This window comes from Harpia harpyja, chromosome 5, assembly GCF_026419915.1.
Source record: "Harpia harpyja isolate bHarHar1 chromosome 5, bHarHar1 primary haplotype, whole genome shotgun sequence".
NCBI classification, from domain to species: domain Eukaryota; kingdom Metazoa; phylum Chordata; class Aves; order Accipitriformes; family Accipitridae; genus Harpia; species Harpia harpyja.
Genome location: NC_068944.1, coordinates 27,591,280 through 27,617,389, shown reverse-complemented (window position 1 = coordinate 27,617,389; position 26,110 = coordinate 27,591,280). Strand labels below are relative to the sequence as shown.

At 41.0% G+C, this 26,110-nt stretch overlaps 1 protein-coding gene across 7 annotated transcripts in view; it reads left to right on the top strand.

The window, feature by feature from the left end:
- The window catches only part of TMEM241 (transmembrane protein 241), a 90,739-nt gene that overhangs the window by 21,296 nt on the left and 43,333 nt on the right, over positions 1-26,110 (top strand). For all 7 annotated transcript variants that reach the window (XR_008235394.1, XM_052788489.1, XM_052788494.1 and 4 more), the window contains exons 11-13: positions 6,059-6,093; positions 7,362-7,431; positions 10,211-10,304. Coding sequence is in view for 6 of the 7 variants with exons in the window: in XM_052788489.1 (XP_052644449.1) it covers positions 6,059-6,093; positions 7,362-7,431; positions 10,211-10,304 (199 nt within the window). In the remaining variant the exon portion in view is untranslated. The remainder of the gene's footprint in view (positions 1-6,058; positions 6,094-7,361; positions 7,432-10,210; positions 10,305-26,110) is intronic.

The following is a 26,110-nucleotide window of genomic DNA, read 5'->3' as shown; positions in this document are numbered from 1 at the left end:
TTGACAATATCTGAATATCAGTTTGCTTGAAGTTGGCTCTTGTTTAAGTCAATTGTTTTCCAACTACGATGAAGTGCAAAGCAAATCAATTTTACTGAAAGAAGGTAGTTGTGTTTATTGAAACCATTTTGAAGAATTAGTCATGGAACTTGCAGATAGGCTGCTGAGTGCAGAAATAACCCATGAAGTCTTGAATGAGCTGTAGCTATTTGTCTGTGTTGAAGGGAGAGTCATGAAACAAGCTGTAAAATCAATTGATTTTTCATTTGGCACCTGCCTGACTATGGCTCTCAGTTGTAATGTTAATTGAAAACTACATCTGGGCCTGAACCTTTAAATTCAGATTTTGGCTGAAGGTCTTAATTTTGCAGTTTTGATTGAAAAGTCAGAGCTGGGTTCCTGCTCTGTTAGTTGATGGTATCCTTTGAAGTCTGTGAAGTTGTGTCCAGCAGAGAGCAGGAATTCCACATTACATGGAAACTGATTATTGATTTAGAGGCTTTTGAAAGGGAGAAACTTTTGCTAAGGAACTGTGAGGTGCAGTGGTATGTATTTTAAAACTGTTCTTTAAAAAAAAAACAACACCAAAACAAAACAACAATGGAATTGTGCAAATTGGAAGATGGCTTTTTTTAGCATCTGCTTAAAAGCAAAAATCTGTTATCAAAGCTTGCAGAGATTTTCACCATTAAGGGGCTGAAAGGTCAGTGTAGCTTGCGAGATGATGGTGCAGAACAATTGCTGGAAAACAGGTGGCTTAGAGGAGGTAGAAGACTGGATGCATATTTGTTTGGCTTGGCTCTGTGGATATCTGTATGTCTATGTATCTATATATGTATGTATGTATTTCTATGTGTTAGAGAAGCTCGCAGTCCATAGCATTTGGACCTCAACTTGTCTAGGGAAAACAAACAGTACCATGGACAATGGGATAAGTGACATCTGATTTTTTTTAGAGTTTTGCTTTGTCATGATGTTTGAAAGGGTGTGAAATTTGGCGGAAGCTCTCTGCTTGTTTGAGACCTCCATGATGTGCTACTGCTGTGAAGGTCCTCCAGTGTCTAATGCAGCTGAAATCTTTCTGCTGCAGAAGGCAGTGGCAGGGTTTGTCTCTTTGTGAGACCTCTGCACATGTAGTTATCTTGGAGATGACTGCCACTTCCCGAATTTGGATGAAACTGGTCAGCGTGTTTGAGAGCTACGTAGAGCTATGTATGTATGTGTACACACAGCTTTATTGCACAAGCTTAATTTCTGTAGAAAACAGTCAAAAGTATTTTTAAATCACACTGAGTAGAGGGCATTTTACTCTGAACATTCTCTGAATGAGTGCTAACTCTTCATGGGCAGTTCTTGGTCAGAATTATTGTAAACGTGTGCTTATCTCTGACAGAGGGTGCCCAGAACTACATTTTGTGATTTAGCAGGCTTTAAGGTATATGCTGCTTCCTCTACTCGGGGCTTCTTGAGGACTGTTTCAGCCATGACAGGATCCCAGTTCCATCTCCAGAACAGGACAATCTAATGTGTACCGGTGGTCTTGTCTGTAGAAAATTATTCTATGATTTATGAAGCAACTTGCTAGTGTGGTATCAGTGCAACTTTATCCTCTTCGCACTGTTATCAATAGGCCTTTATAGCTCCTTATTTCTAACCTAGATCAGACAGCTGACATGCGGCTCTGTGAGGAAAAGAAAGCAGCTGTGTGGGCACAGCCAGATAGTGTTTAGAATTGTAGGATCATTTAGGTTGGAAAAGACCCTTAAGATCATTGCATCCAGCCACAAACCTAACACTACCAAGCCCACCACTGAACCATGTGCCTAAGCACCACGTCTACATGTCTTTTAAATACCTCCAGGGATGGTGACTCAACCACTTCCCTGGGCAGCCTGTTCCAGTGCTTGATAACCCTTTTGGTGAAGAAATTTTTCCTAATATGTAGGAAAATATAGGAAAGTGTATAGGTTTGTTACAATAGAGGCTGTTCAAAGCGTTTCTGTTTGGTACGAAAGCACAGTTGTACTCTAAGTGTAGAGACTGTCTGGATAGAGCAGATTAAAAGTTCTGCCCCAAGCTACTGGATGCTAGAATGTACCAATATGTTAGATTAAAAAGAAATATTTACTGTATTGGCTCTGTTGGATACTTCGAGAGGTGTGACTGAAATTAGCAAAGTCTCCTAACATATGCTGTCCCTACATTCCATGCACTGTTTCTTGTTTTAAAATCTGGAACAGTTCGGGAGGGGAGAACATCTTAAGCAAATGTACATGAACAGGAACTTTCCAGAACCAAACAGATCTGAAGAAGTATTTGCTGATGTTGAAAGTGTGGCATTATTCTCACTTCATCACTTACAGCATGATTATTCAATGGCTTTTTAAAAGGGACCCAGATGAGGAACAAGTGTAGGAGGGAAAGCAGAGTTGTGCTGTGCAGAGAAGGGAGGGGTGATGTTGCTTCTGAGTGCCCAACCCCATCCTGTTCATCCATCTCCCTTGCGTATAAGCATGTGGGGCAGGGAGGGGGAGGAAGAGAAGAGGGGAAATGTACTTCCAAGAACCTCCCTCTAATCCTCCAGTCTTCTTCCCACCACCTTTTTTTACTGCAGTATTGTATTTCTCTGCACTCTGACTTCTGCATTAGTGTTCTACTTCTTAGTAGTTTTTCCAGTAATCTTGCATTTCCTTTTATTCTTTCCAGTCCCCCACTTTTTACCAAGGAGGGAGCCAGATTTCTACCCCCTAGCTAGCTGGCAAGGGGTAGTGTGAAGGAGGTAGTAGTAATGTCTACCTGGCATGCTGAGGGATACATAACGTGTCTTAGAAGTGGATCGCGGCTCATCTTAGGCTTTCTCCTATGCTGAGGCAGGTCGAGATATGTTACTTATTGTGGAGAACCTGGAAGAAAGTTTCAGTACATCACAGTGTCTGTAACTGTCTGATATTCGTTCACAAAGGCATGCCAGATAGCCTAGCAGTCACTAGTGAGGAGAAAACAAAGACTTATAGTGGGAGAGTTTCAAATGGTGAATAAATGTCACTGACAGCGGTGTGAGGTAAAGGCTCTACTCTATGCAGCTAAACTACATGTGGCTTCTGGAATAGCTGCTAATCTGTCACTTTTGTGAATTAAAAAAGCTGCAGTAGATTTTCTGCAATAAGGAAAGGGCAGCTTTGCAGGCATAAATTGCTGTTCTTGCTGACAAAACCTCTTTTTAGCCAGAAGGAAAACCACGGGTGACCTAGGCCTCAGTATTGAGTACAGAGATAAAAAAGAGGAGCAGAGAAATCCGGCACAGGGATTTTGTTTTTCCTGCAGCCTCATGTCCGGGCTGTCCTGCTGGAAACCTCTGAATCCCTAATCTGGTTTTACAACATCATTGTGTCTTTTCTACTGATGTTCTGTTCTGAGCAGAGTTACAGTACAGCTTTAATGCCATCTGACCCATTTGCCTTAACCTGCCCTGCACTTCACAAAGAAAGTTTTGTTTTCCTCCTATGTTTTCTTTGGATCGAGGCCTGGGATGTCTGGTAGGGTTATCAATTCCTCTTGGTTGCAGAAGGAAGTTTCTCTCTGAGCATTTCCCAATCTCACTGGTTTTTTTGTTTAAAAATTAATAATGCAAAAAGCAAAAGTGGAGAAACATGACTTAGTCATAATTCTCATCACTGTTGATACAGTTTCACTTGCCCTGCCAGTCTCCTGTTTTCTATGTTATTCAGTCAAAAGCAATAGGCCTTTGCTTCCTTTTCTCTCTTTACCAGGAAACTGAGGAATTGGGCCTGTTTATTGTGAATTCCTCTTGGCATCCCATGTGGGGAGGAGGGGAGGGGGGAATTGCCTACTGTAAGTGATCTGCTTTGCCTTGTTTAGTATCTTTGTGACAAGATATTTTAAAAACATATATAAATATTGACAACATGAACATACTGTACAAGCTGATGCCTTTCAAAGACTTTGTATAAGACGTTAAGCCTAAAATACCTGCCTGGCTGTCACTCGTGAACTGTTTCCTCCTTCAGCCTGTTGTCTTCCATGGCTGATTTCAGTGTCAAGCTTCCCCCCAGGGCTTCCCTGGCCATGGGATTTCCATGCTCTTTGCAGTTCCCTTTGCTACTGGCATTTCTGCGAATGATGCTGGGATTCACAAAAGCATGCCAAGGGCAGGCCACCAGTGCAGTAGCCTGCTCACGTAGAGAACTGGGACCAGCTGAGAGCAAGCAGGCTTGGAAACGGTAGCTGTGTTAATGCTGGAAAAGGGAGTTGGCCTGGTATAAGCACCACGCTGATGATACTGTACTGCTCCAGGTACTGGAGGTAGCTCATTTACAGCAAGTTCAGTTTTCTAGCCATCACTGTGTGTGTTGGGAACCACTTCCAGCTCTTTCTCTGCCTTAACTTTTCATTGTGCAGGCTTCCATTCCTCGGCTGGCTGGATTGGCACTTTACTGCCATTACTGGGCTTAGTGAACTGTAAGAATCACTGGTAATTAGCTAGGGAAAATTGCCTAGCTTTAGCATTCATAACATTAATGTCTTTTTACCTTTGTAAGTGCAGTGCTTGCTGCTTATCAAGCACCAACCTCTCCAGATACTCTTTTCTCCTTCTCCAACTTGTCCTTTGTGATTGTCATGGACATATGTTGTTGGTAATTGGAGGAAGCTGTAGCTCTGCTTTGGAGACGTGCATGCTTCTCCCGTCTTAAAGTGCACCAGAATATGTTTCTGTAGCCTTCTAACCTTGGAAACAACATCTAATGAAAAAATTTGGAAAAAAATCAGAAATTTACCAGAAGAATCAGTAGCACTGAAAAAGGCTCTGTACAGCCTATACTGCAAACTCAGAGGATGAAGTATTTGTAGGACCTCAGAAGTCTTAAGTGATACTCCAGGTAAAGAACTGGTCACAGCTGATTTTTCACTGGTATCTTTCTGAAAAGTGTGCATCATTTGGGCTTGTGCTTGGTTTTATTTTCATGGTTTTTTTTAAACTTGTTTCATTGCAGCATTTGTCCTTTCTCTAACTGACAGTTTGGCCATGAATGTGCAGCACCTGCACAATCACATGCATAAGACTCTGTGTTTGACTCTTGTATGCAATATATGCACATCCCTATAAAGTAGACATCGGTATGCACACAGCTGAAATTAATCCTTGGACAGAAAGACACTTAAGTCTAGACACAAGTACAGTTCTCTGTAGATTCTGTCTCAGTGGTGTCATCAGCTGGCTGAACAGCAGGTCTGTTGAAAAGGACTTGGGGGTAACAGTGAATGCTGAAATCTATATGAGGCAGTAGTGCATGCTCATGGCAAATTAAGGCAAACTATGTATTGGGTTATGTTAGAAGGAATGTGGCCATCAGATCGAGAGAAGTTATTATGAGCATTGCTGAGGCTGCAGCTGGAATATTCAGTTTTGGCCCTCCCCGTTCAAGAAAGATACTGAGAAATTGAAGATCTAGCAGAGGGCTACTGACATTGTTAGAGACTTAGAGCACATGGCCTACTGCAAGGAGAGTTTGAAGGAGCTACTCTTGTTGAGAGTGGCAAAGTGGAGACCAAGGTGTAACCTAACAACTGCCTACACCTTCTTGAAAGGGAGTTGCAAAGATGACAGAGCCAAACTCTTCTAAGGAGTGGCAGATGGTATAAAATGGAACAACAACCGTAAATTGCAGCTTTGGTGGTTTAAAGACGGGACATCAGGAAAAACTTCTTCACTAGGGTGGCTCTGGGGTAAGTTATCTAGAGAGGTGTGGAATCTCCATGCTGGGAGGTTTTTGAGACCTGGCTTTTTGAGACAGAACCACAGAGGACATGATCAAATATTGGTGATAGTCCTGCTTCAGGTGAGAGCTTGTATTAGGTGACCCCAGAGATTCCTTCCCAACCAACTTTTTTTTTTTTTAACTGATACTTGTGCCTCAGTTATTGTACTTAACTGGAGTAAGTTTCAGCATGAAAAAACAAACACAAAGCTGTCAATTTATGATGTTCAGGCCATGTCATAAATTCCGTAGTATACAATTAATCTTTTTTTATTTTTTAGTGTGGTGCTGTTGGCTTCTGCATCCCATCCAGCAGGTAAAGTGGATTGAGTTGTTCCTTTTTTAGGTTTCCATATTGCCTTTCCTTTCCATGCGTGTTTTTAGAGGCCAAACCCTGTACGATTTTAGCCCTGGAATTCAACAGGAATATGACCAATAGTATGATCTGTAGGAAGAGGAGAGGAGGGTATATAACACTGTGTAATTTGCATGATATTTACTAATACCTTTCTTAGCTGCCCTTTGCAAAGAAGCAGCCCGGGACAGACAACAAAGATCAGCTTTTGAGGTGGTGCATGGTACAGAACAAGGATTCTCTAGGTGAATATGTCCTCTTCAGAGCAGTGTCACAGCAGTCCATATAGAACTGAGTTTCCTTCTCTGCACTGCCCTCAATGCTATGTGGAGATTTAATTTTGTTGCTTTCATAAGATGTATCCCATCGCTTGAGCCCATGGCAGGATTTGAAGTAGCAAAAGATCAAAGGCTAAAAATGGAGAAATTGAAAATTTGATGGTGGCTAATATTCCTATCATACTGGTGTTTTAATAGTTAGAAGGATAAAGATGATCGTCCGTTGCTTTCACTAGACATTTGCTCAGTCAGAAAAACAAAAGAAGCAGCATTTAGATAAACATAAATTCCCCCTTTTGCCTGTTGGTGCATATTGTGTATATACCATTTCTCTACCAGGATAGACAGATGTGTTAAGCAAAGTAGTCCTGCATTTCAAAAAGTGAAAGATGGAGCTTCCTCCAAATCTGTAGAGCCTGAAGGCCAGAGAACTCCTGGGAATTGTTGCTACCAAGAACAACCAGGGCCCAGGTTCCTGGAAACGCAAGTACTTGAGAGCTCTACTTGGATCTGGGAGAACTTTTTTAAACCTCTCAACTTGCTCTGTGTGACAGAGTTCAAATGCCAGAGGGGGAAGCCAACATATGTCTGTGGTTCCTGTTGCTTCAGTAGGAGCTACCACGAGCTCTGTAATAAAAGAAGTGGATATGATGCATGTCTATCCACTGGCAACTGTTGCTTAAACAGGATCTTTATACTAGCAAAGAATACTCTTATGTATCACTTTCCCCTTTTTCAACCAAAGGCGGGAACTGGCTAGAAGCAAGGTCAGAGAGAAATCATTAAACACACTAGAAATGTGGAAAGCATCATAAATGAAAAGTCAGCCAGCTGTAAAGGCTCAAAGGAATGTTAAACTAGTAATGTTCATATAATTGCTGTTCCCCTGCTTGTAACAGTGGGTCATTTTTCCCCCCTGTGTACCACTGAGTATATTGCTTTGTCCCTCAGGTGATCTCTTCAGTGCCTTGGACTTTCCATTCCTGTACTTCTACAGGTTTCATAGCAGCTGCTGCGCCAGGTAACCTTTCGATAACAGGACATGTGAATGTTTTCAAAATAAGAGATCCTGTTGACTTCCAACCTTGACTCTCAGTTAAAAATTTTGGAACATGCAAAACCTTAGTTATACTAGTTTCTGCTGGCATAAACCAGTAAAACTGCAGATAATATGTATCTGTGCATATCTCTGGATATGCATTTGAAGGCCTGAGATTCAAATGTGCTGGAAGTGTATGTGTTTATTTGAGTGAGTGCATTCTGATCAGGAAAGTTCCCAGTCACCGGTAAAATAATTTTTACCTAATGTAGCAAAGCTTTGATAAATAGCATCTCTCAAATGCTTCTCAAGTCGGATTAGCCCTTGTAAAACTTGCTGTTTGCAATGATTACGAAGCATTAGTCTTCAGCAGTATATGGGTGTACATGGATTTATTTGCCTGTACATCTTGTTATTTGGCAGAATGCTTTTTTTGGGTAAAAGGGAAAAGCTTTAACAAGTGTTCCTTTATTTTGAGTAGCAGAAGTTCACTGCCCAGTAGTGTCATACTCACAGGGCAACGTAAATATGTTTCCTATAGGTCTTAATTATCTCAAAAAAAAAAAGTTATTCCTGTCTTTCCCCTCCAGTCTTTTGCCAAATTGCCTATTTTCTTTTTAGAGGGGAAAAAATATTTTCATGCTAACTGATGGCAAAAATATTTCCTGACTGTTAGGTATTTTCTTACTTGTATCTGGATTTTCCATTAAAAGGGGATATTAAAAATGATTGTTAAATAATTTCCCTATGTACACAGTTTTTTGGTACGAAAGTAGCTTTTTTCAAGGGTGGACTATCCACACTACAAGTAACTTGCAGTTAGGTATTAATGAATAAGTTGTTCCATGCTAGGTAGGTGAAATCTATTTCTTCTTGAGGGCAAGATCTAACTGCAGGCACTAATGGATATCTGTCTAGCCCAGATATTCTTCTCTTTCACTTCATTAGAATTTTACCACTGTTGTAGCCTCCCACTTCTGTTTCCATTGCCCCAGCTTCAGGACGTGTGTAGTAGATAGCACTATACGCTACAGCAATTGGAAAGGAATAGTTAGGTGGAGAAACAAGCATCTCAGTTGCTCTCCTACATCTTGTAGTCTAGTGTTTTTGTAGACATAAAGGATTTGGAGGAAAACCTATACAAGGTAAAGTAAGGGTAACTGATGCAGCTAAATCTACTACCTGTGCAGAATGTCTGAAGCATTAGTAGTAAGGTCCAAAGTGCTCCATTTATTTAATGAAATAAATTGGTGTTAATTGTGACATCAATATTTCAGGTATTACAATTAGCTGTTTCACTTTTTATATCTGAATTACACTAAACAGCTTCAAATCACTCTGACAAAAAGTCCTTCTCAGCAGGGCAGAAGATGTGGAACAAACTTAAGCCAGCTACTGGACTTTCAAAAGTTTGGGCAATGCTGCTTCATTGAACTCACTGACTTCTGAGAGTGGAAGCTCTACTGCTCAGCACTTCATCCTCTGCAACAAGGAGCGGAGCTTGAGCCTATCTTTTATCATCAAAGCAGCATCTGCTTTCTTGGCTCCAGGCACAGTGGATAGTCCTTTGGGGTCTCATGTTAAGGCTCAGTGTGAGAAACCCTAGTACCTCCTACTCCTGGGCAGTTATCTTACCCTACTGTTTGGTGTATCAAAAACACCTGTACTGACATGTGGCTGAGACACAACTTTGCCACATGTACTGAGCAGGGAACAGCACTTGGCTGAGGTGCTGGAGTCCAGCATGGAACTTCTGACCTGGGGAGCCACTGTCTTCCACTCTTCCTGCTATTGCAGAGAGGGGACCAACTGCATTGCATCACTATCCAGAACAGCATACCCTCTTCAAATACCAAGGCACTTTTTGCCTCACCTACTATATGCTGTGTTGATCCTATCTCCTTTCCCACGCAGCTTGCCACAGTACTTTGTGATCTCTTACACCTCTCAACCAGCCACACAGTAATTTGTGCCTTACATATTTTGAAGTCCTTTTCTATTCCCTGCTTGCTGGTTTACACTATTTCACTGGTTCACAACCAGTAGGTTGTAAGTATGTCACAAGTGAAACAAAATCCAGAGCCAAAGCTTGTAAGCTCTGTGAGGTCCAGCTAGATGTGGAACAGAGTTTCCTTAAGAGTAGTCTTGGCTACAGGAATGTTGGGGACTACTGTCCTATATGACTTAAGAATCAAAATTCCCTTAATCGTCAGCAGAGAGCTTTGGAGTATTCTGTTCCCAGCACTACTGAGTCATCTGTCTATTTGTTATACAGTAGAGATGTATTTCACTTCCTAACTGGAATTTAGGCTTCATGAAGTTTAAACAGCTTGAAAGCTTCAGGCAGAAACTTTCCAGTGGTTATTTTTTCAGTTCAAGGCTCAGTGGAGGTTGAAGTGAGTTGGTTGCCAAACACATGTGGCTCCTGTTGAAATTAGCATTGCCTTTATTCAGAGCCATTTGAATGCCTGAAGTTAATATTTCACCTCATGTTTCCAATAATGTCTACTTTTCTGATTATGCAAGTGCATTAGAGACCAGCCATAAGAGCGCCAGACTTAACTTTACTCAGACTGTAGTCACTGACTGAACAAAACCCGAGATGTACTGGACATAACGTAAGCTCTTTGTCCACCAGCTTTCTTTCTCCAAATGGGATTAACACTGCAGTTTTGCATTAGGAAAACCAAGATGCCTGTAAGAGGTTGCTTAGTTGAAATTAAGAGACTTTTTATTAACAAGCTTTCCCCATTCCTTGCAGTGGACTGTTGGGATTCTTTCTGATGTTGCACACAGTGAAGCTAAAAAGCAGCACAACCTCAGGGCAATATGCAGCATGGAGTTTCCTTGCAAAGGTAAGAGAAAGACTGTCACAGGAACACAGTGGATCTGTGCTTCTCCCAGGAGAACTGAGGAATTTCTGCATCTCTCTAGTTTCCCTTGCTATTCCTATTTGACGCTCCTAGGGCCTGTCTGTGCAACCTGCACGTAGAGTTGAGGCAACAAATATCAGGTGCATAATAAGCCAGGATTGTTAGCTGAGATGAAATACTGTATATAGACTGAGTTTAATGGAACTGGGCTGATTATTGCAGCTAAGGATTTGGCCTACTGAATCCCAGTAATACAAATCTATACTTTAAGGTGTTTTGGAGAAGAATACTCCTTCTGAGAGTGTGTGCACCAGCCGTTGTCTTCCCTGAGCCAAGAGTTAAAAATAATTCCCTGAAGTTCAGTACCAGAACTCCCACTGTTACTGTTGCAGGGGAGAGCAGTGAATGTCATTTGCCTTGACATTAACAAGGCTTTTGACAGTATCTCCCACCATGTTCTTATATCCAAATTAGACTGTTACAGTCTGGATGGGCAGACAGTTAGATGGGTAAAAAAATGGTTGGATGATCAGGCTCAGAAGGTAGAGGCTAACGATTCCTGCTCTAACTGAAGGCTTGTGACAACTGGAGTAGCACAGGGGTCTGTCTTGGGACCCATCCTGTTCAACACCTTTGTTGAAGACTCAGAGGTGATGGAGTGTACTCACATTTGCAAAGGATGCCAAACCGGGAGGACCAGTCAATAACGCTGAAGGGCAGTGTTGTGTTCCAGAGGGACCTGGACAGGCTGGAGGAATTGGCCAACAGAAATCTTGGAAAATTCAACAAGGACAGATGTGAAGCCCTGCACATGGGAAGGAAGAGCCCCTGACAATAATAGAGGCTGGGGACTGGACAGCTGGGAAGCAGAGCTGTGGAAAAGGACCTGGGGATTTTGGTAGAGAGCAAGCTGAACATGACCCAGCAGTGTGCCCTGGCAGCTAAGAAGGCCAAAAGCATCCTGGGTTGTACTAACAGTAGCACAGGCAGTAAATTCATGGAAGCGATCGCACCCTTTACTCAGCACTTGTTAGACCAGGGAACCTCGGTTTAGGCACCTCAATACAGGGAAGACATTGATAAACGGGAGCGAGTTTGGCAGAGGGCTGCCAAGAAAGTCAGGGGCTGGAGCACTTGCCTTGTGAGGAACGGCTGCTGGACCAGGCTTGTTCAGCCTCGAAGAGAGACAGCTTTGGGAGCACCTAACAAACAGCAGCCACCCAGTAGCTATGGAGAAATTATCAAGAAGACAGATCCAGGCTATTGACAGTGGTGCATGGTGGGGGATGTGTAAGACAACAAGTGTAAGTTGAAACAAGAGAAGTTCAGATTGGGTATAAGGAAACATTTTTCACCCAGAGGACAAGTCAGGCAGGGGCACAGGTTGCCCAGGGAGGCTGTGCAGTCTGTCTTTGAAGGTTTTCAAGACCCAACTGGACAAAGCCCTGAGCGACCTGGTCTGACCTCCTAAGGTCCATTCCTGCTGGAATTATCATACGATCTGTGGATCTAGGGTCTGGCTGTACTTGATTTAAGTTATTAACAGCTTATTTGTTAAATTATCAGTGGTAAATGCAGTCAGAAGAGCTTGTCAGACTCCTTTTCTCTGGTTAGATTTTACTTAGTTTCATCAGTCCCAGCTAGGTCATCTGAAAACCACAACCTTCCTATGTGGTTTGTGATCACAGCTTTCCTACTACAGTGAATGAAGCTGTCACCTTACCAAAAAAAAAAAAAGACTTGCATAATACACTTGTTTAGAAACTGTAGTCAAATGAGTCTTTGGTTTTTCTGGGGATAACAAGAAGGGAGTAATATGTCTCGTTTTGTGCTTTGCAAGCTGTTCCACACTGTAGAAGTCACATAGAGTTTCTCACTAGTCTGAATTTCTTCCAAACATTCTGACTGTGCGTATTTTAGTACCTTAGCTTTCTTCTTGCTCCTTGGTAGCAAGTCAACTGATCTAAAATCCTGCTTTTTTTTTTTTTTTAAACATTCTGGGTTGGAGATGGGAATAGCTGGCTTTGCTAATAGGTGTTGTGAATGAGGAGAAGTGGTTCTACATGTGGTATTTATGACCTATCTGAAAAAAAATGCAGACAAAGATGTGTTGTGAAATATATTTTAAGCAGATTTGGGTCCTTCCCAGCTGAAGTGGATCAGAGCCACAAAGTCTGGACTGGATCAAAGCTTTCCCAAAGTTCAAGGGTTTCTAGATTTGTGGGGTTTTGGCCAACTCTAGACATAAGTTAGACAAAGTTTGTTCTAGCCACTGTTGTCAATGAAATTACATGCCTTTATAGCAACTAAAAATTTGTCCCTGTGTCACTGCGATAATTTAATCTGTTCTTCAGCTTTAAAAATCTGTGTTTGTTAATGTGCATGGTTTAATTATCTTGCTTAGGAAGGGTTTTGTAACAGACTAAATTAGTCCTCTTCCTGTTGTAGCTTCTAACCAGTGCTCAAATTATATGTCTTAAATTGAGTTCAAAGAGGGGAAGAAGTACTAAGGACATGATATCTGACTGTAGCACTAATAATTTTATCAAAACTTGCAGTTTCCCTAATGTCTTTCACTAGTGTTTTAAAGCTTGCTATAAGAATGATTTTAGGGCTCAGTCATTACCATCTGAGGCAGCATGAGGAGCATGGAAGGACAGCTGCTCCAAATGCTGAAATGCAGCTGATTTTGGGTTAGAAGTCAGTGAATGCTTGAAAAATTTGGGAACACTGTATGTCAGTTTTAGAAGAAGGATCAAAAGAGACTGCAGACACAGATAGGCAGAGAGCAAGAGCTGAAGTGGAGCTTGCCTGCAAGGGTAGGGGCTGATCTACCAGCTCCTTCAAGATTCTCACAAGGTATCTTGTAACTATAAGGAACTATAAATTTACAGATGGGGTTGTTAAGAAAAGTCCTATCTATCTGATCACTAACGCTGCTTCCTGCAGGTGGTTGGAAGTGTTAAAACTACATACTGATCCAGCCCAACGTTGCCTGGGTATGAGGGCTGTCTCAATCACATCTTAAGTCATCATAAGTGCAGAAAAACAGTATTTAACTAGTACTGTAAAAATGTTTAAATCCAGGTGTGTGACTCCCTTTTAAAAAAAAAAAAAAAAAGGAAGGAAGTTAATGTGGATAAAGAATAAAGATAGCAAGTATTTGAATCTGGACTTGCAGAATGAGATCCAGTGGAAAAAACGCCCTCTGCTCACAACGACAGCTTTACGTTCCCACATAGGCATTTTTCTTGGATTGAGTAGTGCCCTAGATCATCCCCTTAATCTCTCAGACTGACTGGAGTTTTCACCAGCAGTTGGAAGGGAGCAGCATTTGAGGCCAGAATATGTTTATCTTGCAAATGAGCCAAGAAAGGAGAATGCTGTAGTCCTCAGACAGCAGTGCAGGTCTCTAGGGAGGTGCAGAGAATCAGAAAATCTGTTTTCCATCTGGATGCTTTGTACCTATGTGACTGATGAGCTGGGGCTGAGATCGTTGCCACCACTTCATTTCTTGTTAAGTGCCGATAGACCAATAAACTAACCATGAGATCTGATCGGGCCTGCTTTGCAGATTCAAGGAGACATTCTTTGTGAAGCCCACGTATTTGGCCTCCCTGCCCTCTAATTTTTCATTCATTTAAAAACCGGAGCTGGGTCGTAACTTGTTTTTATGATACTTTGGCTGCAGCAACTTAATCAATGTATGAGGTTTCTAAATTCTTCCCTGTAATGATTTCTGACAGCTTTCGTGTCAAAGCATTGCTTTGTGCAGAGACAGACGAAGCACAGGTTTCATCTGTGTGTATAGTCCTGTGTGATATTTATAGCGACAAATGCTCTCTGCACTTTTGCTGTGAAAGCAAATAGCGTGTGTTAGTCATAGCTATATAGATTCGTGAGAAATGCCAAAAAAATCACTAAAGTGATCTGTAAAACAACAAAAAAATGCTTTTAAGAAGCCCAAGAAATATGGAATGCTTTGTCATAGCCTTGCACAGATTTAATCCCCAGAAGAGCAAGAATTTGAAGCTGTACTGAGATTTCTTGTCTTAATTTGAAAGCTATGCTGGTATCATGGGTCATGTACTGGAAAAAAAAACTGGAGATGCTTATATATACAGACAGAAGCATCTGGTGAGAACACTAATGAGCTCTAACAGTGCTGTCACTGAGTTTGTTTAGATTAAGGCTGCCAATCTATATCTGGTGATGAAACCTGTTAGGGTCTCTAAAAGTTAAGTAGCAGAAATAACTTAAATCATTAATAGAAGGGAAAAATGGTAATTCAGAGCTTTTCTTCAGCAAGATACTGGTTACTTATGAATTCATATTCCCGTATCATGTTTAGTGTTATCCCAATAAACTTGTAGTAGGGAATTCAGCTTGTTTCCAATAGGAACCTATTGAGACAGCTTGTTATAAAGAGGAATAATAAATGGGAAGGTCAGTGGACTTTGGATTCTCTCTTTCTTCCTCCCTCATCTGAAGAAATGAAGGTGGATAACTGAAATCAAGTTGCATTGAGTTTTATACTGGTTTTCTTATGTATTGCTTGGAAGAAAATTTGGATTAATCTGATCAGGAGTATGCAACTCTTTTCTGTGTGGCCATCCCATGCACCATTATGTAATCTTTAGTGTATCTGAACAGTGTTGGAGGCTCCCCAGTACATAAAAGCATCCCCTGACAGCTGCTTTGGCTCTTTGGTTGTTAACTTTAGAAGTGTTTGCCCCAGGTCACCCTATGTTTAATGCTGACTGCCAGACATTGCAAAAGTAATTTTGCAGGAGTGTCTGAAAGAGTATCTTATCTGTGGGTCCTGTGTACCTAACTGTAGCCCACTGTACTTATACGCCAGCAGTTACAGTCTTCCCCCAAAATATATAACAGCTATTCAGAATGCCTTCTGTGGTCTTTGATGTTACATTTTGTGTGTGTGTATCTGCTTCTTTGGTCCCCATGGTGTCTTGAAGAAAATGGATAGACTAGATTCATCTTCATGTCAATGCAAAAAATGGATGATATCCCTCTTAAAGACTGGAAAAGTACTGATGTTTTTTATTAAAGCAGAAATTCTCATTTTCCTGCTTCTCATGAAATGGAGAGGCCACAACTGCAAGCCGCCTGAGGCTCGTAGCCTGGTTATGCTCACTGCATCTCTCTTCACACATAGCAGCTCACATGAGAATTTTATCTGCTTTAATTCCAGGGGCAAACCAACCAAGAGAAATAAAACAAATTCATGCTTTTCCACATTTTTGCAGTCTTAAAGCCTCTGCTAAAGCATGCACTCATATTTGTATATATCTTAATTCCTCTCTCACTGCTGCTTAGCATGCAAGTGCTATAAAATATTCTGGTCCAGAATGTTAGTTCCTTACTTCTGCTGAGGGCCGTTTACTTGAAGAAATAAGTGCCACTCTAAGAGAGTCCTGCCATTGGTACCTTCTGAAGCAAATGGCTCTTTGTTCACCTCTGCCCTAATGGGAGAGGATTCTGGATTAAAAGATATGTTTAAAAATTTTATACAGATATCATAACCAGAACAAGAATGTGTTTGGTTATCTTGCACTTGCCCACTTGGTTATGTTGTAGACTGAAGTAGTGTCTTTGCATGCTGCTGTGCTCAGGCAAAAGTGACAGTGAGATTCTTGGCTGAAAATCACATTGCTTTCTTGGCTTGGACCTCATAAAGCTTTATGCAAAAATGTCATAAACTCCCACTGGAGTTCCATGAACACAGTGCATTTTTATTCGGCAAAGATCCTGCACTGCGTGCAAGGCTGTCTCAAGATCTCTGCTCACCCAGTCTGGAAAAACTGTGCGGCCACAAGCCAAAGCTCTGGAAGAGAGGGAGAATTGTGTGCTAGGCCTGGCTGGACTCTGCTGGTAGGTGCTCTCTGTGGCACCAGTGTGGTTTGAAGTGCGTCTCTAATCTGAGAGAGGGAGTTTCCATGTCCCTAAAGCTTTCAAGTATGCCAAGAAGGGGCTCATAAGAGTAGGAGTGAGCTTCTTCCATCTATGCACCTTGTATACTCTTATGCATGTGGATATGCACACACATATGCATAAAGATAATTAAAAATGGTAAAAATCCTTATTGATTTGAGGTTGGTCCTCACTGAATGAAATATGGACATTTATTCTTGACACATATATTTGATTCCTGTGAGTCATCATGGGGACTATGCAAATACCTTGGAAAAGAAAATGTGTTTCCCAGCTGAGCTTGACGAGCAGATAAGGCAGTCACTGTGCTCTTAACTGCATCTTAAGGGTCTATAAAAAAGATCAGTTGCTGAAATCTTAAAAGTATAGGGTTTTGGGTGGTTTCCATGGAGACAGCTTGATAGTTACGTTGTAGCATCCAACACTAATTACACCATATAATTGTTGGGAAGACATCAGTCTCCATAACAACTCCTTTGTGTGCTACATGACCACTAAGCCAAGTGGCACAGGCTCCCTGGGGCACTAATGCAATTTAAGGAAGCTGTCTTGTAAGAATAGCTGAGACTTGTTGGAGATTTTGAATCTCCAGGTAATGGAAAATTTTAGTATGTACATTAAGAGGTGTTGTATAGGGCTGCAGTTGTGTGTCCATTGAAAATGGCTGCTACACAGCATTTGGGCATGTCATGGTCACACAAAGAAGTACATAAAGTTATGTGTTGCAACTTGGGGGTAGTATCGCAGCACAAGTTTCATCTGCACTCGATATAATAAATCCAGTCTCAGCAGACATTAGTTGATAGATTGAGCCCTAAGAGATGCTCTGAATTAGTTTGTTTCCTTTTATCCATCAGAATTTCCATTTGAAGTGCATCATGTACATTTGGTATTGTAATTCTCTTGAACGTAAAGCTAACTGCAGAACCACTAGCTTGGAGTATGTCTTTGGAAGGTACTTTTTCACCCCTACCCTTGACAAATTGTCTCTATATACTTGACAGTAGAAATGACAATTTAAAAGTAGATTTTGTCAAATCTAACAGAATTTTGAATTGCAGAGGATGCAGGTTCACTGGTTCCTCTGCATAATAGATTCCTAGTCCATGATTCCCATGTTTTTATTTGGTCTCTTGGAGTTACTTGCACACGGAGAGCTGAGACTGGGAGATGAATCATAAGTGTGACAAAGAGAAGACAAAAGAACGAGAACTGGTTTGGAAATTGTTTCCGTTGCTAATGTACTGATGTAAATGCCAAAATTACATGGGAGAACTGTGCACTATATAACATACTAATGTAGAAGGTTTCAAAGCTAGCTAAGGCTAGGCTTCCAAAAATGAGCAAAAATAGCCACATTCTTCTCCGTTGCTGGTTCCCTGTTCTCTCAGGATTTGGATTGCTAGCTGCCTTTTTGATTCTTAAAAACATTCATGGGTGAAATGTCTCCAGACTGCCTCACAAATCTTGATCCTGATCATTGACCTCTCTGATAGGCACTTGGTGTCACACTCCAGGTTGCTTTCTTCAGAAGCTTCTCATGTTAGTGAGCTGCTGCTGTCTGAAACAGGTGTCCCTGTCTTTCTCTTCCTCTCTGTCCACAACTCAGAACCAATTTTTGCAAAATCTCAAGTGCCTTCATTTCTCAATCCCACTCTGTACACCTGTTCAAGGATTAGATTTTGACTTTCAACAAAAGTCAGCCCCACAGGGCTCTGGGGGAGGCAGACTGAATGGTTTATGTCCTGTCCCTGATATATGTGGTGCTCAGGGAAATCACATAGGCTTCAAACAATCTCAGGAGATGACTGTGAGCTGTTCTCACTCTATCCACGGCTAGCATGGAGAGGAAGAGGGCAGAGTTCAGCCTCTTCTTGCAGAGGCTTCCTCACCCTTTCTGAGGGAATGGGAGGCCAAAGACTATAGTGAACTATAGTCACTTCTGGCACTGTCTTCCCATGCATGGGACATGCAGGGACTGCTGAGGCCCATAGGGCTAAGTGTGTAACCTTGTGACATTGCTTATAAAAGGCATTGCTCAAAATGGATTAGCTGTGTTAATGTTTTAAAAAACATTTTTTTGAGTGTCATGTTTTTTAAGGTTTCTGCTGGAATATTTTGACCTTTTATAACAGTGAATGGTTGGAAAGCCCTAGAAAGACTTTTGTTCTTGAATGGAAAAATAAAACCTTAAAGAATACCAATTCTTCCTTGTAGTCCTTAGCATAATAATAATAATAGCATGTTGATTTCTTTCCATTACATCATTACTAAAACAGCATAAACACACCAGAGAATGGCAGTGCAGAGACTCTGTCTCTGTTATTATTGTTGGGTTGTACGGAAAGGGGTCAGCAGGGAGATTTAGTTATCTGGTCTGGGAATTGTTTGTTTATGAATTAGTTTTTCCCAAAGGAGTTGTGAGATGGGAAATACAATAGGAAATGGACTTTATACATGCACAGAAATACCAAAACTGTAAATGTCATGCGGGAGAGAGGTTGATGGAAACTTGCTATTTTTGCTAACAGGTTTTTAAAAAATACTTGATTACACATCCCAAAGTTTCCTGTGCTATTTTTGATATTAGTGATATCCTCCACAGAGTTCTGAATTAGTCATGACAGAAAAATGTTTTACATCTGATAATGTTGACAAGAAACATAAGAACTTCAGGTGTTTCTATAGATTTTAACAATGGAAAAATGCATTATATTGCTTTTCACTAAAATATTCCCCTTAAGCTAGGCATCCTCATTGGTTCTGACAATATCCTTGAACCCTTGCAGCAATATTTGTGCTTTCTGTGTATAAGTAAAGCAGCATGCGTAGGATCTGTTCTCTTATAGCAGTGATACTAGGGGCAAGAAGAGGTTTGAAGATGCACTCAAAAAACACAGGTCTTGAACTGACAATGGCCTCAATCTGCAGTGTTCAGCCCAAGGCCTTTGGGCAATCTAGCATGGAAAGAACAGTCGCTGAGAATGTGTGCAGCATCCTACCCAGCACCCCCCTCTACAGCAAGGTACTCCAGATATGATCAGTCCTGGCACAACGGGCCAGTTCCCATCTGGGTCATTTGAGCCAGTTGTGGAGGTGGCTTCAGAGTGCACAGCTGGGTGGGTGTTCACCTACCTGATGTCTATGTGGAAAAGTTCACTGTTGGCTTCCCAGTTTGCTCAGGGGATATTTTCTGCTGTCAGTCTTCTGGTCTAGAGTGTGAAGGTGTTATCTGGTATAGGGCAACACCTAAGCACATGGCTTCAGACTGAGTGTCCAGCTGACTTTTGAAAAGACCTTCAGTTCTTGTGATGCATGGAAACACGTTGATGTAGCCTGTAACATATCTGCCTTTGGCCCCATTTTCTTGCCTTAGTCTCCACTATGTGTGGCAACTTAGTCGCCATAGTTGCTTGTGGTCCCTTGAACTATGTTCTTTTGCACTTTGAGGGAGAACAAACTGATAGGGGTTGAAAGTATCAGCCTGGTTAATTTGGACTTTGGTAAGAATTATGAAGTGGTGCACATCAAGTGCCAATGTATCTGCCTCCAGGAAACTCAAGTCAATTTTCCTTTTCTTCATGGACCCCAACTGCCAGGAACTTTACACTCTGCCTGCTGGAACCAGCTTTTTTTTTTTTCCTCCTGGATGCCAGCTGAGCCACCACTGAGCCACTGCTGTGGGAGGTCATGGTCCACCTGTGAGGAGTTTGGAATTGCCTCCTCTCCCGCATTTAGTCAGAGGTCCTGATACTGCAAGGCAGTTATAGTAACAGTTCCTGCCTGATCTGGCTACTGGCCCACCCACTGGCATCTAGAACTTGGGAGGAAGATAGACATAGGCAGATGCTGAGCTTGGTCTCCAACTCCTTTTGTGCCAGATACACATAGCAAACTGTCAGTTTGCCTGTTAAATTCGCCGCTTAAGTGTGACAATGAAAAGCATGGTTGTCTTATCTGGGTTATCAGCCTTTTCTGTGTCTTTATGGTAATCTCTATTTCATGATCTCATAAGGGTTAGATGAGGTGAAGAACAACTTGGAATGCCAAAAGGCTAGCTCTTGCTGAGCTTAACATAAGATGAAGTGTATTTTATTGCGGTATTTTACAGCAGCAGATTGTTAGAACAGCTGGCTACTCCCCAAAACTGAAAAGCAATACTTTTCAAATCAGATAGAAAAAAGAATTCTTTAACACAGTTTACCATATTACTGACCAGTAAAAATTCAGGGCATCAACCAGAAGATAATACTAAGACAATTGACTGAGTAAAAGTAAAGAGAGGTATACTTTTTACAGGTTCAGATCTGCTGAAAAGGTTTTAGTGACTGGGTCGCTAGTAATTTCAGCAGAATCAGACATTATATGGAAATCTTTCTAGGACAGAAGTGGAAAGATTAACAAACTGCATGCCATGGGATGTAAGTTTTGTATCAACTAAGGTCAAGGTGCAAATCCCTCCTTTTCTCTGATGTGCACATTGACTGCAGACTTGCTGCATTAGGGGAGGATCATAAATTCTCCTGAATTCTCTGCCATCAACCAATACTTGATTAAACAAACCCTTGGTCCACTCCAGTTGGTGTCCATGATCCTAACAGGTAGAACACTTCACTGTTGTTGTTGCTGTTGCAATGCTTACTCCATTACACAAATATTTAATAATTAATAAAATAAGAACAAGATGATGAATCACATTGCCCTGTCAACTTCTGAGCTCAGAGGTTTCAGGGGAGAGACTAAATGGCAGGAGCAGTTTAAGGCCTTTGCAATAATGGGGCAGCATAAAAGGATAAGAGACTCCTTGATAGGCTGAAACGACAGAGGAAAAGTACAATTAAGCATTGTAATGCATGAAGCATTTACAGGAAACAGGAGGTGTTGGGTCTTAAGTTTGGTATAACCTGGAAATACAAATATATTTCAGCTTTTGGTCAAATACACGTTCATCAGCAGTCAATCTTGTAACAGCAAGAATGGACAAAGCACTTCTTGGCAAAGTTGAATAAAATCAAAGTTATTTGGCCTAAAGAAGCCTTCTTGTATCCCTCGTTAAATGACTTTTGTTGTCCTTGCTTGACAAAGCTTCAGCTCCATGGATTGTGCCTCTCGTTTGCAGAACTGACCTGAACAGATGCTATTAGTCTGGGGCATGTATGCACACCTGTTTGAATCATGATTGATAGTGTTTCCATGTCAGCAAAGCACACTTCTGGGAGAATGTACATGAATTGTGCAGGGTTTTCCCTTTGTCTCCTTAATACAGAACTGGAACACTGAGAGTAATAACAGTATCTGGATTACGTTTTCAGTGGTCACATTTAAGAGAAATATTTAAATATGAACTGAGGTACTGTTAAAATTTAGTTCTGTACTATAACCACTCTACACTTTATAGGCTGAAGATAGGTGGCACTTCACCAGCTATCTCATTAGTCATAGGAAGGGGAAATGTATGTTTTGGCCATTATCTCCAGTAGTGGAGGGCAAATGCTTCTTGTTTTGGCTTTCTCTGTATTATGACAAAGTCTGCTGTTTGTGTTTAAGTGAAGGTAGGGTGGAGTGGCTACTTGATGTTCAAAAAGAAATTGCTACCATAATTTCAACCCAATCTAGTATTTTACAAGGGGCAAAGAGTTTTGGTTTTCTTTAAAAGTCTCAGGATATCTTTTACTTTCTGTAGGAAAGCAAAATGAGTTACCACGTGCTTGTAATAGTTCAGCCCTATCTCATCAGTGACGTATGTTTATATATTTCTATGCTATATATAGTATGTGTTTATATATGAATGCATATATAGATACATGTTTATACATTGATAGATATAGGCCTTTCTGAAAAGAGTCTTGTCTTGTTCATGTCTGATCATTGTAAACATGACGATAATGTCCTGTTTCTCGTAAGAGGAGTATTTTCTTACACAAATTCTATTAATTACACTCTGCAACATAAAATAATTGCTGTATCTTTCTCTGTGGTGGTTCTTGTAAGGTTAAAAAAAAGAAAGAGTGCAGAACCAAGGAAATTAAGGTATTGCCACGAATCAGAAGGGCTGTCAGTTAGCTATACATTAAATCTTTGTATGGCTGAGAGGTGTAAGACAGGTGCCACGTACCTTAAAGAGGTGAAGGCAGAGGATTCTCTAGAAGTGATTCAGAGGCAAGAGACAGATGGGCTTTTTTGAGCCCTTTCTGCATTATAGGATGGGGCTGGGCACACAGCTGGGTTCCAGAATGACCTAGTAACCACAGCTTCAGTATCCCCTAATGGCTCATGCTCTCCCACAGCCAAACTGCTAATGAGATGCATATGGTGCAAGAACAATAGCTTGGCCACCTTTGTCTCATGAGGAATAAAAGAATGATGAAGTTAGACAACTATTCATGAGTTCTTTTGGCATTCACATGATGCTCAGGGTTAAAAAATAGTTACTGTAGCATATTAATCTGAAAGGATTATACATTAATCTTGACAATGTATTAATCTGCTAAGACAGGATGCTGAATGACTTTGAGGAAGCTGATACAACCACCTATTGCTTCAGTCTTGCACTTGCAGGATCAGCATCTTGGTTGTATTGATCATCACATCCTGGAAAAGAAAAGTACGTACAAAAAACAGTCCTGAGAAAAATCTTCATAAATGCGATAGAAAGTAGAGGATGGATACCTAATTCTCTAAATACTGGAACTGCATACGAGTATCTAGGCATAGAATTGCAGAGGATTATCTGCCCTCTAAATCCATACTAGGGATAATTAAGAAATCTACTTTCTTACAGCAGTTGAAAAGCTGATATATAAAAATATTCCTCTGCCATACACAGATTATTGTTTGGGGTATTGGTAAGGTAAAAAAACCCCACCTTAAAGTATCTGATGATTTTGCTAGAGTCCAGCATTTATACTGCTTCTGTTCTGAAAACATTTTAGAGGACAGGTTGCTCACTGTGTTTGTCATTTGATCTACCTTCTCCCTCTTTTTTTCATATGTTTTAAATGCAGCATGTAGATGATTTTAAGCTGGGTCAGGAGTTAATTGCTATGAAAACCGGATAGATTCATTTACACTAGAACTAAGTTTTATCATTATCATTAGGCATTTGACTGCTAAGGTGTGTTTAAACACTGGCTGCTTTTGAGTCACAATACACAGAACTATTGTGTTCTTAAAGAACCCCTGGAATTTACCATTGTTTTAATAATGCTCAAAAAAATAAAGAGGAATAAAATATAAGGAAAGGGCAGAAGAGAGTGACCAAAACCTCCTTTGAGAAAAATGTGCTTTAGGGAAGCTGGAGGTCTGTGCAGGCATTTAGGCAAATATGAAATAAAAGATCTCGAAGAAATTTACAGCAGCTGGTAAAACTTCCGTGTGGCTGGATCAAAGCTGTGTGGATCACGAAGTTGCTGACTCTGTCACCGTTGCCATGGTGCCACTGTTGCCATGGTGCCAGCATCACCAGGCTATCCTTTAAGTAACAACCTGTGTGTTGGGAGGGTTAAAGGGTTTTCTTCCTTCAGGAGAGCTGAGCAGAGTCCACCTATGAGCAATGTGCACCTATGTATGCTGTAATGCACAAACTTATTGCACTGTCTACTGATTTCATAGACTGACAGTCTCCGCTTAAGTCCGTCAGGGAATGAAAACCCTTAGGGCATGTCTGCACTTTGGTCAGGCTGTGAGGGTAATGCAGCAGACATGCTCAAGTTACCTTTAAACTAATGAGCAGAATTGAGAGCAAAACCTGTTTTACTTTCCCCCTTTCCCCAATGTATTTCACTTTGCATTGTTTCTTTCCCTTGTTCGGGCTGCTCAGCTTTTCAGGCAGGATCATGGCATTGCTGTTTCCTCTGGGAAAAACCATTATTTTGGTGGCTCAAGGCTAAAGCTTCATTACTTATCCTTGCAAAAAGCTGTGTCTCTGCTTAAAATCCTTCCTTGTCGGTGGCTTTATTAGTAGTGCTCCTTCAGGGGGCTGCATTATCACCTGAAGTTGTTAGGTTAAGCAGCATATTTTGTCTTGCCTTTTGATTGGTAACAACAGACCCTCAGAACAAAGTTGAAAACTCTCACAGGTCATTTCAATGTGTTGATTAATACAACCGAATCAATATCTAGGGGAAGGAGGCTTTACAGGAGAGTTGGTCAGAGAAATTTTGCCCGCATTTGCTGTATCTCTTTTAACAAGATATTGGCTTTGGCACTTTAAAGGTGGTTTGCAAGGAGCCTTCAAGCTTCTAGAAATGATCCAGATTGCACGGAAAGCCTTCTCATTGCAATAGGCAATATGCTTGAAAGCTTTCAGGGAGGTTTTTATTTCCATGGTAGATCATCCCCAAAGCTCACCTGAAATTAAACAGTTAATACTAGTTGGTTTTGGTCTGTTTCTGTGTGCAGGATTCATTTAGATACTGTGCAGGATGGAGATCTCCTGTGCACAGTATCTGCAGCTGTTAACGGTGCTTTATTTTGATTGATGACCATGGGAGAAAAACAGTATATTTTTTTTTCCTCCATGTTTTCTTTGTATTTAATTTTTCCCTGCCCTATTTACAAGCAATCAGGTTGTGTCTGACTTTAGTTCTAGTCCCATTGTATCTTTCTTGTGAGGGAGGACATGTACCATGTTTGTCATCTTTAGCAGGGATTTTTGCTGCCAACTTATGGCAGGTTTTCAGTGACTACCAGCCTTCCACAGCTGGTGAGCTTACTGGTGGTCATTGGTGCCTCTCATTGTTCATTGCTGACTTTCTGCAGTTTGTGAAACTTCACAGTCAGGACCTGCTCTACAAAGATCTCCTCTAAAGTCTGGGTTATTTCAAAAAGGCTTGTCAGTGCACACTGGACCACTTTAGTCAGGGTTTAGACAGGGGAGATCCAGGTCCCTTGTTCTTCCATGTATTTGGCTGCCCCAGTCAATGCCTTGTTCATCTGTTTCTGTAGCTGCTGGATCTCTCTGAATCAAAGTATTCTTGTTAAGGTGCGGAGAAGATACCCATCTGGCAATGTTTGGTTGCCTTAAATTTGGATGTAGCAAAGCAGAGGAGAGCTAGATAGAAATGGCTTGTAGTCTAGCTGAGATGAAAAAGGTATGTAAACAAGGAGGAATGGTGTTAATAGCTTAGAAAATTCATGTGAATTAATGAATGCAGACGATGGCATTAAAAGATTAACTATTCCTTTTTTCCTATTCTGAGGATTTTTGTTTCATTTTTGCTAGATCTCTATACCTGACATAAAATTTTGTGTGCACACATGTACATATGCTTAGTCTCAAGTAGACATATATACAAAAGAGATGTAACTCTGAAATCTGGGAAATTATTTCAGTGACTCTCCCTCAAGAAACAGAAGAGTATGTGGTGTTGCTGATGTTTGCCTGCTGTAATTTTTGCCTTTTTGGTAGTACTGGATTGTCTTGATGTAGCTGTTTTCAGTGGCACTAATAGTGATCCATTTCCCTGGCGATTTTTGATGATTATCTTAGCAGCTGGTTAAAACATGCAGAAGAGGGACAAAACAAATATTATGTCTATAAAAAGCTTGACATTGCTTTAATTCCACCAGTAGAATGAAAACAAAGGTTATGTACATCAGAAGCTTTTTTCTGATGTTTAGAGAAGATGACCTGATGATAAATAGAATGATTTATTTTGAACAGTGAGTGAACTTGATGAGCCATTTCAAAACACTGTCTTTGGAAAAAAATATGCGTTTTTCTAAGGACAGAGGTTTTGGCAGTTTGGGGAAGTAAGGTTACAAGGATTGGCTCTGTGTACACAAACTAAGGAAAACTTTTTGTAAAGTATTCTGTGTTCACTTACAGCAAGAAC